The 14,239-nt window shown below is 36.9% G+C and overlaps 1 protein-coding gene across 5 annotated transcripts in view; it reads left to right on the top strand.

Annotated features, from left to right (window-relative positions):
* Positions 1-13,537, top strand: part of SEPTIN8 (septin 8) — a 74,154-nt gene extending 60,617 nt beyond the window's left edge. For 3 of the 5 annotated variants that reach the window (XM_070937323.1, XM_070937322.1, XM_070937326.1), the window contains 2 exons: positions 1,482-1,672; positions 12,822-13,537. In XM_070937323.1, the coding sequence (XP_070793424.1) occupies positions 1,482-1,672; positions 12,822-12,876 (246 nt within the window). In that variant the 3' untranslated portion in view covers positions 12,877-13,537. Of the gene's footprint in view, positions 1-1,481; positions 1,673-6,964; positions 7,039-11,496; positions 11,611-12,040; positions 12,101-12,821 lie in introns of those variants that run through there. The other 2 variants (XM_070937327.1, XM_070937325.1) reach the window with 2 other exon arrangements.
* Positions 13,538-14,239: the final 702 nt, after the last annotated feature.

Below are 14,239 nucleotides of genomic sequence, written 5' to 3'. Positions count from 1 at the left end.
TAGGCCCGTTTTTCTTTCTTACCTGGTTCCAGATCCTCTCTGTGTATCTGGGAAGGGCGAAAACAGCCTTTCCCACTCCCTTGGAGGCCCTACAGAGGCTGAAAGGGCCCATTTCCCAACTCTCGGTGGGACAGGAAGTGACATTTTTTGCTGTCCCCAGCCTCCAGAACCTCTCTAGGAGTCTCTAGGAGCCTCTCTAGGAGTCTCTAGGAGCCTCTCTAGGAGTCTCTGGAGGCTGGGGACAGGAAAAAACGTCACTTCCTGTCCCACCGGGAGTCAGAAAATGGGCCCTTTCAGCCTCCATAGGGCCTCCAAGGGAGTGGGAAAGGCTGTTTTCAGAGAGGATCTGGAGCCAGGTAAGAAAGAAAAATGGGCCTTCCCCACCCCGCCCCCAGGCCCTTCAGAGGCAGGAAACAGCCTGTTTCCCTACTTTCTGGGCCCAGAAGGCCTGAAAATCAGCTGGCCGGCATGCGCATGCGCCCCAGAGCTGAGCTGGCGTGCCCACTAATATGGCTCCGCATGCCACCTGTGGCACATGTGCCATAGGTTCGCCATCACGGCCTTTTACCATTCCAGGCAAGTGGCTGCCCAGTCTCTTCATAAAAGCCTCCAGTAATGGAGCACTCCCATCACAAGCCGTTCCACTGGTTAATTGTTCTCACTGTTAGGAAATTTCTTTGTAATTCTAGGTTGTGTCTCTCCTAAATTAGTTTCCATCCATTGTTTCTTGTCTTGCCTTCTGGTGCTTTGGAAAATAATTGACCCCTTCTTCTTTGTGACAACACCTCAAATATTGGAACACTGTTATCATATCACACTTAGTCTTTCTTCTCACTAGATAGACAAACCCAATTAATGTGACTGTTCTTCATATATTTTAGCCTCCAGCCCCCTAATCACCCTTGTTGCTCTTTTCTGCACTCTTTCTAGAGTCGCTACATCTTTTTTTATAACATGGTGACCAAAACTGGGTGCAGTATTCTAAGAGTGGTCCTACTAAGACTTACAAAGTAGTACAAATACTTCACATACTCTATTAATGCAACCTAAATTAGAATAGAAGCATGCAGGTTTTTAGTGCTAAAATGGGCACTTGTGTCCAGGGGTTGTACTGTTTAATTTTCTTTGGACCTTTCATAAATAGTAATGTGATGGTGATAGAGGTGGTATTGGAGAAGGAGGAGGAAGAGGAGGAGTTAGGAACATGTTTTGGGCCCAATTTGTGAGATTGAAGGATTTTTATGAGAGAAAGTTTAGGAACTGAACAGGAACCCTATGAAATGTTTGTAAATTTGCTATGTAGTTGAAACATCCTACATGACTACAGTATTCTACGTATATCTTACATAGTGTATACTCTGACATGGTGTGTAATGGATACTCTGGAGTAATCTGCCTCATTAGAAGACCTTTTTGCAGGCCATAATTGGTTTTAGTGCCAGACAGAGCCTGGGTTAGATTTCCTTTCTTTCTCCCACCAGCTGCATGAGAAGTTTGAACATCTCAAGCGAATACATCAGGAGGAAAAGAGGAAAGTAGAGGAGAAAAGACGAGAGCTAGAGGAGGAGATGAATGCCTTCAACAGGCGGAAGGTGGCAGTTGAAACACTACAGTATCAGAACCTGCAAGCCACTTCACAGCAGCCACTGAAGAAAGATAAAGACAAGAAAAAGTAAGCCACTTTATCTACCTTTTCCAAGATTCACAGCTGATCGAATAAAAATGTTGCAATGGTTATTTGGAACAATTTTGCAAATAAGTTGCAACAATATTGGTGCAATAAATTATTTGCAACAATAAATAATCATTTGGTAACAAGTACCAAACTTGGTAACAAGTTTGGTTAGGTATTGGTAATAAAATCAAACCTAAGGTTTAATTACCCGTTTAGAAAGCTTTCAAATCCTAAAAGGATAAGCCAAAGGAATACCTTTTAAAGAAATTAAAGACAAATGATTCTTAGATCTGAAAAGATTATTTAATTGATGCTTGATTATCCTGATTCCTGCAAGGAATGCTGGGTCTGCTAATCCCCATGGAAGTTAATGAAGTTTGTTTTCTTTACTGTTGGGTTCTGCAATCTTTGATATTAAAGCAGTACCAGAAGCACAGGATCTGGACATCAACAAAATGAAGAGCAGAAAACAATGAATTGAGGAATAGAAGCACTTAGCATATACATGAGTACTTAATTTTAGAGTATGATTTATGTTCCATAAATGTACACTTATCCTTCTCAGTGTTGGTATATTAAAACTGAATCATGTGCTCTGAATTTGAAACAAAAATGTGAACATTGGACCCTCTAAACTTATTTGCTAACAACAACTCTTCAGGTTTTCATGCAGAGACCTTTCCTGATGATGTTGCCAAGATCCTTTCAATCAGATATGCTGGATAACTGCTCTGTGAAAAATAAAAGCCAGTAAACATGAAAATTGTTAAGTTGGATCCAATATCAGGCACACTCTTAAAAAGTCTGCTGTTTGGATATAGAGTTATCCTCTCTTAGTTGTACGATTTGAATAACCTATAGCAGAACCTTCTCTATATTCAGATGTTGTGGATGTCTCAATAATCTTGAAGCTGTATGATCCCATTGTAAAGCAATCCCAACCAGTGGCCATACCATATTTTTACTGCCTACAATTCATAAGATACATTTTCAATATTTGCATTAATTCATATTGTTTGTGCTGAATCAACAACTAAAAGCAAAATGTGTTTTTCTGGAGTTTACTACTTGATATAACGTCAGCTAAAAATGAAAGAGATTTAGATTATTTAAAGCTGCTTATGCTACTTCTAGTAGATCGGGTCTTGAATTAAGAGATCCAAATTTTACTTTTAATAAGCATTCAAAGATGAAGGAAAAGCAGAACACACACACTAAGGTTTAGCAATTGTATCTCAAGTTAGCACTTTAATATACAGTGGCATCATGATGTGTGTTTTCTTACACAAGATTATTTTAAGAAAATACATTTCCCATCTTCCAAATTAATGAATCAAGAATATTTCCTATTTAGACTGTCTTTAAACTTCTGCAGCATACTTATTATCTTTTTATCTTTGCCAGTACCGTATCATGGTGCCTACTCTTTTAAACTTTATCAGTGATAAAAGGCAGCTGGATTTGGAAAATCACACATCACATAGGAGATAACAGAATAACAGAGTTGGAAGGGACCTTGGAGGTCTTCTAGTCCAACCCCCTGCTTAGGCAGGAAACCCTACACCACTTCAGACAAATGGTTGTGCAAACTCTTCTTTAAAACTTCCAGTGTTGGAGAATTCACAACTTCCAGAGGCAAGTTGTGAATTAATTGTTCTAACTGTCTGATGACTCCCTTATATGCCTTGCAGAATCCAGAAATTGTACCATAGGGCAGGAGTACTGAAGTTATACAAATAGCAGGAAATTACATTTAGTGCATGAGTAAATGAGAGGCTATACAGATAGAAAAGGCAGAATCATTGTGAGGTAGGAAGATGTCCTTTGTCAAGCAAGGTCATTGCATCCTCCTTGAATGTTATTTATAGATACCTGGCTGACCAGAGTCCTTCCAACATGAATTTGGAAACCACATAAATTGAACCTGGGGTCCAATTATAGGCAAAGCATATGTTCATCCATGGAAATACTTTTCTTACCTATTAAAGGTTTATATGCCACCCTTGAAAAAGTTATTCAAGGTGGTTTATGAACTTTTACCTAATGCAAAGTTAGAGCAGTCACTGGATGAGAATTGCATAGCCAATGAACTTCTAATAATTTCCCAGAGGAATGGCTATTTTAGTCTCTTGCAGCAAAAGCAAAAATATTTTTATGGAACCTGGGAAGTAAGATAAATTAAGATCTGTCTAAGCTTTTGTGGAACACAATCAGATGCATAAAATTTAGAGCACTTCATTAGATATAGTACATATGCAGATTCCCCCCATCTGAGGTATATTTCACATCTAAAATTCATTATAAAATATTAGCATACAATGTCTATGGAGATTCTCAGTTATCCAGGTCATGGTTGACCCAAAAGTACTTTTTCAAGAGGCAATTTCAAGCTGCCTCTTGAAAAAACACCTTTGGGATTAGCATACAATAGCATACAATATTAGGTAGTCTCTGTTGGTAGTGCAATAATTAATTCTTCGTTTTAATACGGCTTGACATGTTTTACCTTTTAAAAAATGTTGTGATCTTGATCATTGAGTATAAACTCTCTAACTGCAGAGCTGGCCAACAATTACTTAGGTTTAAATGATGCAATATTAAGTCCATCATTTTTCTTAATTAGGAAATGACCATAGTATATTTTATTATTTTGAACTGTAGCTGAAGATATATTATACACTAGTAATAAGATAGGTAGAAATTGGGCTGCTAATAAAACCAATAAAAACTCAAATCAGATACAATTTAAAATACAGATTCAAAATATATGTAAATAATTTAACTGAGGTGACCTTTTGCCACTATTTGAAAACCATGTTTGGCATTAGGGAGCATGGATCAGCCTATCTTCCACTCCCTTCTCCCACCCACCCACCCCCAGCTCATCCCAGTTTAAAATTTAGAGCACTCTAGCCATTCTGTGCATCTGATGAAGTGAGCTATAGCTGATCAAAGCTTATGTCTTTGAATAAAATTTGTTAGTATGAAAAGATATTATCAGATTCATAGCTTTTACTACCATAGACTGACATGCCTCTCCTCCTATAATGGAGACTCATAACTACAGATTTGCTTGGAGTAAAATTAATCTTAAATTACAATATATTGTGACATCTACTTATTTTAATAAGCAAGATTTCATGGTAACTTTTGCTACAATTATTTCTTTTATTATGGAATGTCTAAAATGAATTGGAACAAAGTTGCCGCTGTAGGAAAAGGATTCTTTTGCTGGCATAAATTGGAGCAGTTGCTCTATGAAAAAGTTTGCATTAAAGGGGGTATAATTGTATTCATCTTCTGATTTTATATATATGTTGCGGTCTCCTATACTTATTTGCCCGGAATAAATCGCCCTTCTTAATAGGCTAAAAGACAAGAAATGGATTGAAATGAAAGAGTTTCTGTTTCAGCACGTTCAGATAGTTCATTTGTTCTTTATTAATATGTGAAGATTTAGCCATTATTGCATTTCAAAGCTATCGAAGTTTGTCATCTGAGTTGGGATGAATGTCAGTATGGACATCTCCTATTGAACGATGCCCAGTTGATACTACCTGGTTTATTTATGTAATTCATACCTGATATTTTTACTGTAAAAATGCCAAAGCAAGGATACAGTTTATTAAACAGACACTCACAAACACACAAAAAGACACACACACCAATTACAAAGTACAATTTAGTCAAAATCTCCATTCATATCGTAAAGAGGCTCCAACAGCACTCTTTCAAGGAATGTACAGTCCTGTCTCAAATGACAAGAGAACATCATGTTCCCATTGTCCTCATATTTTCAGAATTCAGCCTCGGCCCGTTGATCTTCCTCCAACCTGCTGCGGTGTCCAGAAATTGGTCAAGAGCATGAATTCATTTCTCTTGTTTCAGATGGTACCTAACTCTGTTGCTCTGTAATGTCACATATCAACGAGGCTTACCTCTGATTCCTTAAGAATGGCTTCCAACAGCTTTTATAAAAAGCTGGAAAGTATGTTATAAACAGTGGAATACTTTGGAGTTCCATAACTGCCAGGAAGCCAAGATATAGTCACCTAATGCTAATCTAGGAATAAAGTGGTTTCACTGTAATGCTTCGCTCACAACCTACAAGGAAAGTTTAGGATATCACATGTTTAGTTTAGGATATCACAAGAGCTGAGGTGGCGCAGTGGTTAGGGTGCAGTACTCCAGCTACTTCAGCTGACTGCTAGTTCAGCAGATCAGCGGATCAAATCTCACCGGCTCAAGGTTGACTCAGCCTTCCATCCTTCCGAGGTGGGTAAAATGAGGACCCAGATTGTTGGGGGCAATATGCTATTTAGTATACTATCTTTGGTGTAAGCCGTCCAGAGTCCTCAGAGAGTGGGCAGCATAGAAATATGAATACTAATAATAATAAAATAATTTAAAGGGGGAATGAAGAGATAAAAAGATAACAAAGGCACATTCGTTCCCTGGGCAGTCAGTATTGATTTGGTCACATAATCAGGCCTGAATGAGTTCAGTTATTCCTTTCTTTCAGGATTATCTTCAGTTTTACCCTCTCTTAAAAGGGGAGATTAACCAACTGAACATTAAGTTATTAAGGACCAAAAGATCCAAATTGGAGTTTTTGAGCAGGGGACATATGAGTTCTGTAGGGAATCTTGCCCATGACTCTTGCGCAGATGCATTTACCATTTGGTAGTCCCGTCCAGTTATTTCATTTCACTTCTAGAATTTGTACATTGTCTTCAACAACCTATTAATGTGCTCCAGCTAGATCAATCAGAGAAAGAGGACAGGAGTTGAAAGAAGATGGACAGCTACTAGTATCTTGCTCGTGTCCTTCTGTTTCAAGTAATTAATGCTTCAAATAGTTATTTCTTTTTAAAATACTCTGTTGCTCTGACTGTAAAACTTATTATTTTCACTAAATGCAATTTAGTGTTCCTGAACTTGGCAGCCACTTGGATATCTTGGAATATAAGTAGGTACCCACATGCTGAATCCCTGCTGGTTTGAGATCTGAGATAGTCACTCTTGCTACCACAAATCTTAAAAAGTGGGAAAATACTAGGAATTGAACATGAGGCTTTATATATGTCAATCTAATATTTTAGTAAGGTAAAGTGGTTGAGTGTTAATTGCAGTTACTTTCTGGCAGATTTTTGAGACGGGTATAATTCGGTTGGGCATTTATGGCATGTCCCAAAGGGTCATATCATCCTTATTTTTTTCATGCTATTATGTTCTTATTACATTTGAGTTCTATAGTTTAATCCATGTTTTTTTATGTTTTTGTTTCAGTTAATCTCACACATAGATTACAATGCCATGAGTGGATTCTGTATATTCATATGTATGTTAATTGTTGTTTTCCCACCTTGTGAATCCTTCTGCCATCCCACTGTGCAAAGGAAGCAGCATGAGAAACTCATCACCTGCCTTTTTTCAAGAATGGATGGTGACCATGCAGGAAATTAGCATGATTAAGAAAAAGAATGATTTGCTTTGCCTTTGCAGATTCAAGGTGGAAATTCTTCACACATTTAGTTCTGAAATGTCGGGAAGGTAATTGCAGCGCAACCTATTTGTTCTAAACTCGAAGTCACCATCTCTGTATCAAATGGCCCTAAATATAGCAAGTCAATTTTTAAGATGCAATATAGGCAGAGAGGTAGCAGTGTAAAAGTTACCATTGGGAAAAGTTACCTTTGGTTTTAATTTTTGCAATTTATTCTGAGGGAGAGATTACCAGAATGTTACTTCTGATCAAAACCTGTTTTGAGGCAACATTCTTAACTTTATATTAAAATAAGAACTATAGTATGAGAAAGCTTAGCATTTCTGTTGGTGACTGAAATATTATTCAAGACAAATTTCAAGAGGATATAAGTTTGCTGTAGGATCTAGTGGAGACATATAATTCCTTTAATTAATTCTCTCCTCAAATTTTAAAATTGAAAATAGCTCTATAGTTAGTGGTAGAACATAGAAAGTCATACTTTACTTTAAAAAATAAAATTCAACATTAATCTCTATCTTTTAAAGTTGGTTCTTTTCCCTCAGGTGGTTTTCAGCCAAGGTGGTTTGGCTATTTTAAAATAGTTCATAAGTATTGCAAATGTCAAGTACTGCAAGTACTATAATTTGTTGTATATGATAGAGGCCAGGCAAAAAAATGGAGATGGCATTGATAGCAAGGGTTCTGAAAAAAATTAGGCCAATTAAGATTAGGCCAATTAAAACATTTAGTGGTTTTCAAATCATATTTTGTGCTGGTTTAAATTGTTACTTATATACTGTACAGTCTACTTTTAAAATGTGACTTGTCTCTTGTTATATGCTTTGGGGAAATGTACAACTGAAATGTGAGTCTGAAAAGGCTGACTTAGTATATGACAGGCAGTCCTGGGATCCAGTTGATCCATTTATTGCATATGGAGATTCAAATTAACACTGGACTCAAATGGATCTGGACAAATGGCAAGATTTCCAATTATACAGTGACTTCTGATGGAAAAATCAATTACAAAACATTCCTATTGCATAAATAAAGCTGCCAGAAAATTGAACCAAGCTTAAGTGAAGTTTATTGAAGCTTCACCTTACTGCCACAAAAAGATTCAAATTTTCTTTGCCAGGAAATTGGTAAGAAAACCAAATGCACAGCAGCTGTTAGAGCCAGCTTGTGCACTGCATAGAACTGGATGGACACATGTTTTCTCTCCGTTGCCTTAATATTGACTGAGCAGCTGTTCACCGAATGTTTTGCTTGGGAAGTTTTAGTTGTCCTTCCATTTAAATTTTTGGTGGTGCTAGAGCATTGCTTGGATTTTTTTTTGTTAAAACCTTTCCAAAAGTAGAATTTAACTATATAGTTATCCTGAGGTTCCTTGTTTTGCACATTTTCTTGCAGAAGCTTCTTGCCTAGAGGTTGAAATACTGTTTAGTCTTTTGTCATTTAACCTACGGCCAATGTCTGAATATATTGAAAATCATGTTACAGTATTACTTGATATTTTTAAGAGGGGGAAAAAAAAACCTCATGAAAAAAAAAACTGTAAGCATAGGTTACATTGCTTAGCACATTGTAAGCCGCCCTGAGTCTCCGGAGAAGGGCGGCATATAAATCAAATTTTAAAAAAAAGAAAAAAAAACCCGCAAGCCTCTTCAAGTTATACTGTTTCAGGCTTGCATTTTAATCTCTTTTTTTCTTTTATAAAGGCTGTGCCTTTATTAAGATAAAATATATTTTCTAAAATGCAACTGGATAATTACTGAAGGTGAATTGCAGTGCAGAAGAGATCTATTGTATTGTTTATGTAGATAGTAGCAGTTCTGGTACATGATTACTTAAAGGTGTAAAACAAAGTTTCTTTGGGAGGCAAAATTAGGAGCCTGAAAATTAATGCATGCTAAGGAGACTGCCGGGTGGTAGAATAGAGTTCTATTAATTATGCAAAATGTTGCAGCTTAAGAGTTTGTGAAAGCCAATAAGATCTGTTCTATGCAGAACATTTCTTTTTGGTCCAGTTGGTTTTCTGGACCTCAGTTTGATGCTGTCCTATTTTGGAAATTAATTAAGAAGGTGGGAATAATAATAAATATAAAATATATAGAAGGCATAGCGAAATGACAATATATGTCTGATGAAGACATTCAGAATGTATGTACGTTATATTAATTATTATAATATTAGTGTTATGTGAGTGCATATTTTATGTTGTGCTTCCTGTTATGTTATTTTCATTGAAATATGGGCCTCAATTTTGCTACCATCTTTGTTAAACTATTTGTAATTAGTCGTCCCGTGGAAACTAATATCCTTTTCTTGGTTGAGGTCTGATTTGGTACTTTATATTTCTTTATGGGACCAAATTGCATTTAGTAGTTCTATTCATTGTTATTTAATAAGTTGCTAGCTATTATAATGTGACACTAACCTTAAATTAAATCTTAAACTAAGCTTGAAGATTTACCTCTGTTGTGTGAAGTAAGAAAAACAGGAAAACACAACAATCTTATTTCCTACATTATTTTCTATAATGTTTGACTAGTGGAGAGCTGCATCTTCCATTGACTTTAATTACCCCATATTTTCCTGTTTTTTCAAAATTTGTATAATTTAAGTAATGATTCAGTATATGATCTATGTTTTCAGAAGTAAAAACGTTCACTTGGACAATCATACTGAATGATATTTTAAAGTGTCAAGAGGAGAACCCGTCAACTTCTTTTAATGAAGTATTATGTATTGTTCTTACATTACGGTTTTAGTAGTTTTTTAACCACTTTTTCAGCTTTCTTTGTACTTCTTTTTATTAAATATTACATTTCATTTTAAGTTCTGTGCTTTTATTTTTACACATTTCATTCAATTCTAACTTGAAAAAATTCTTGTAACATATTATATAACTATAATATTTGCACCCTTAATGCTGATGTGCCTGGGGTAAAACCATATTCTCATTGATGCCAGCAACCCCGAGCAATTTTTAATGGTGGAATTAGGGCTTGTCTGCACTTTAAAAAGAGATGATTTCATAATCAGGTTTCAATTATGAAAGAAGAACACATTGTTAGCCTCAAAAACTTTAGCTAGGAACCTAAGGAGGTACTACTCTGGTGGAATTGCCTTAGTTGCTGGGAAATTCTGAGCTGAAGGATGCTCAAGTTGTGGAAATCATACACACAGATAATGGGGCAGAGAGAATTTTCAATTCTCAAAATCCTGAAAATACATTTTAAAGATGGGTAAGATAACATAAGGAATATGCATTCGGGAGGATAAAAATGTAGGATTGCATTCAAAACAGTTTGAATAGCGGGGTTATTTTTTTAAAAAAGAATATCAACAAGTAAGGTCAACCATAATGAAAAATAACTATAATTATAGTTCTTATGAAAATGGATGGGTAATAATGCTTTTTCTTATTACAGGCCCCATTCCTTGTCCATGTCCCTTTTTTTAACCCTCAGAACAGATTTGGGAGACATTGGAGGGCTGTGAACATGAGGTCAATTATCCTGATGTTCTATGAAGTGAACCATTAAGTATTTAATGATTTTGTAATACCGGCACTATGGTAGCAAAAGTGTAAGCAAAATAATGAATAAAATAGCTATTCCTAATCCATCTCATAGATGCAGGGTGTCCTGCTGCTACAGTGATCATATTTAATTTTGTTTTGCTGAATTAGGCTGTCTTAAGCAGAACATAAATTGTAATGCATTAGGTAACTATATTACTAGATCGATATGAAAGTATAGGTCCGTGATGGTGAACCTCTCTGTGGGCACGCGCACCGTCGCCAGCTCCTCTTCTGATTTCCAGCACACACATGCATGCACGCCCGCCCGCCAGCTGGTCTTCACGGGTGCTGAAGCACCTGAACATGGCCCCAATAAAGGTGAAACAACATGCCTTTTCGGGCAGTTTTCCAGGCCAATTTGGGGGCTGTTTTCAGGCTGTTTTTGGCCCGAAAATGGACAAAAAAAGTCTCAAAAAACAACCTGAAAAACAGCCGGAAAATGGCCTGAAAACAGCCTGTTTTTTAATCTGTTTTGGGCTGTGTTCCGGTCCTCTGGTGCCTGTAAACACCAGCTGGCCAGAGTGCATGCGCGTGCCGGAAATCCAAAGTCCAGCTGGCCGGCGCGCGCATGCACGCATGTTCCAGTTTGGGCACTTGGTGCCATAATGGTTCACCATCACTGGTATAGGTAATCTGATAAAATGCTAATTAGCAAGGATAATGCATCACAAAAAATGCAAATTGCATTTTAAAAATTGAGATGCAAATATATGAGATTCTAATTGTAGATATATGTCATTTTAGAATGAAGAATACTGTATCTTTTGCTGGTTGTCTTTTTCTTAAATTGGCAACTGTTGAATATGAGCTCTGTTTTATGAGAGTACCAGTGAATCAGAACACATGTAACCCAATTTTTTTATTTATTTTTTTTGTTATTAGATTTATATAGATTTATATACCGCCCTACTCCCGAGGGACTCAGGGCGGTGAATTGCCAAGAGATAAAACACACAGAATTACAAAATTTAAAAACAGTATAAAAACCTAATTAAATAAATTTGGCCCAGAACAGATTAAAACACCCCTAAAATTATAGACAAATTTAAAATTTACAATTAAAAAGGGAGGTTAGGCCAGGCCAGCCTGTTGGAATAAAAAGGTCTTGAGGGCGTGGCGGAAGGTACGTAAATCCGGGATCCGGGGGGAGCTCAGATAGCAGGTGCCCCCACAGAGAAGGCTCTTCCCCTGGGGGCCGCCAGTCATCACTGTTTGGCCGACGGCACCCTGAGAAGCCCCTCTCTATGAGAGCGTACTGGCCGGTAAGAGGCTACTGGTGGCAGCAAGCGGTCTGTGGTGTCTCTCTGAGTTTGGTTGTTTGCTTGCAGACCTTTCATTATCCAACTAGGTAACATCATCAGTGCATAGGTACTTATCCATGACTTTAAGATTTGTATCATTGTGAAGAGATCATTGAAAGGATTTACCCTTACCGAAGTAGTTAAAGCAAACATTGCCTATAAAGCAGCTTGCTTTCTATAGTGAAATTTTAAAAACTTCATTTGCAGTCAAGAGGAACCATTTGGTTTCTGCGGGCCTGTTCTTGTTTCATATTCTGAGTAGTAAAAAGGACTTTGAGAAGGTTCTATCAATAAGCTTCTCATGTTGAAATCTATGTTTTGTGGTCAGAATCAAGGGATGGTTGTGTCGGATCAATTAAGGGCTAGTTAAGGTGCCTTTGCCACCGATATATACTGAAATGGGAGCTTCTATCACTATGCATCACCTATTCTATAGCTCTTATTGGAGTTTATATGGTTTTTGGAGGTACAGAACCTCGGTTAACCCAGTCCGACCCCACCCCCCACTCCAAATCTATTCTCAATTCTGCATGGCAACGACGGATCTACAAACATTACGGTTTATTGACTCTCTGATCTCTTTTTATTTTATTACTGGAATTATTGAGAGCAGCAAGCCACTGAACTTTTTCTCCATCTGAAGAAAATCATAACGCTGACATTTGAACAAGCAGCAGTGGTATCTTTACAGAATGTGTTTTCTTGCAGTATGTTTGATGTAATTAAGTGAGCCTGAAATCTAAATATTGTTTCTTGTTCTTTCTGTAGCTTCTTTAGTCTTCCCAGTTCGTGCTCCATTACATCAGGAAGATATGTAAATTAGAAGATTTATTAAGGCCAAAACATCTCATGCAGAAGAGTTTTAATTGGTGCTTCTACTTTTTTAATGCTTGAAATGTATTCACAGAAGAGATTCTAAAGCAAGGATTGGTTTGGACGGCACTGCCTGATCAGGTTCCTTGATTAAGTAGAAACTGATCACTCACGTATAAATGTTTAATTCAGACTAAATGCATGGCATGTACTAAAATAAATAAAAAAAGAACACTAATCTTCCTATGTGGAGAAAGAAAGCCCAACAAAGTTTCCTAATGACAGATTGAACACACTGAGACGGTATTCACAGTGAATTTAATGTTTCAGCTATTGTTTTACTTCCAGTATAAACAGAGACACGATGTGTTTAGTTGGATCCATTAAAAATGACTCTACCTATAATGGATCAATTTTTCAAAAAAACATTGTAATTTAGAAGCCCTACATGAGAAAAGTCCTCACCTTAAAAAAACAAACAAACACACCAAATATGTCACTGTGTTTCAAACTGGGGCATCAAAGATCATTTTAAATTATCTCTAACCTCTCTATGAAATTCTAGAATCTCTTAACACTAACTTTGCAGAAATTCCCCCTTATGTCTGTATTATGAGACATTTTGTATGAAAGGAAAATAACTCATTAAATTACTGTGCCCAACTCAATAGAGGGACACTCCCATTCTTGTCTCTTTAGACCATTGTTGTCTTTTCCCTTTTTGTATGTGCATCTGCTTTTTTTTTTATTTAAAGCCACAATGCCCAAAGCCTTTTCTGTCTCTAAATAATAAATTAAAATCTTTTTATGAACCATTTTAAAAGGACAACTAATTGGGAGAGGTGGAGAAATTCCATGGTTAATAGGTTTGTTGTTAAGATCTTGAAATAGGACAAGAAAACCACCTACAGACCTCTTCCTTTAGCAAAATGGATAATATTTATGCATAGCCCAGATGCACAGATCCTAATTGTTCTGGCATAAAACTTTCTAATATGGGAAGCTAAATACATTCAAGTTGAGCTACAAAATAAATTTACATTTGGTCCTTTAGTTTGCCACCTCATTCAAAACAGAAACCTGAAGTGGAGTGTAGAAGGACTCTACATCAAGACATTTTTTGGGAGAAGAGTTCTGTAAATTAGGCCAGCATATCCAAACTGACCTATAGTATTTGGATGAAAAATAACAACAATTTAGTGCCCTATGTTGTTTTGAAGTACACAGCAATGCCTGTAGGGAATACTTTCAGGAAACTGGCCAGGGACCCCTCGGTACGAGCAGGAGTAAGCTGAATCAGCAGAACTCTGCTGCCACATTTGGAAGGAAGCAAAGTGGCCACAAATATTGTTATCTCAAGAGGCCATATCAGA

The sequence above is a fragment of the Pituophis catenifer genome, unplaced genomic scaffold, assembly GCF_029215685.1.
Source record: "Pituophis catenifer annectens isolate HBS135680 unplaced genomic scaffold, rPitCat1.0.hap2 SCAF_2, whole genome shotgun sequence".
Lineage (NCBI taxonomy): Eukaryota > Metazoa > Chordata > Lepidosauria > Squamata > Colubridae > Pituophis > Pituophis catenifer.
Note: the sequence above shows the minus strand (reverse complement) of the source record. Positions and strands in the feature narration are given on the sequence as shown.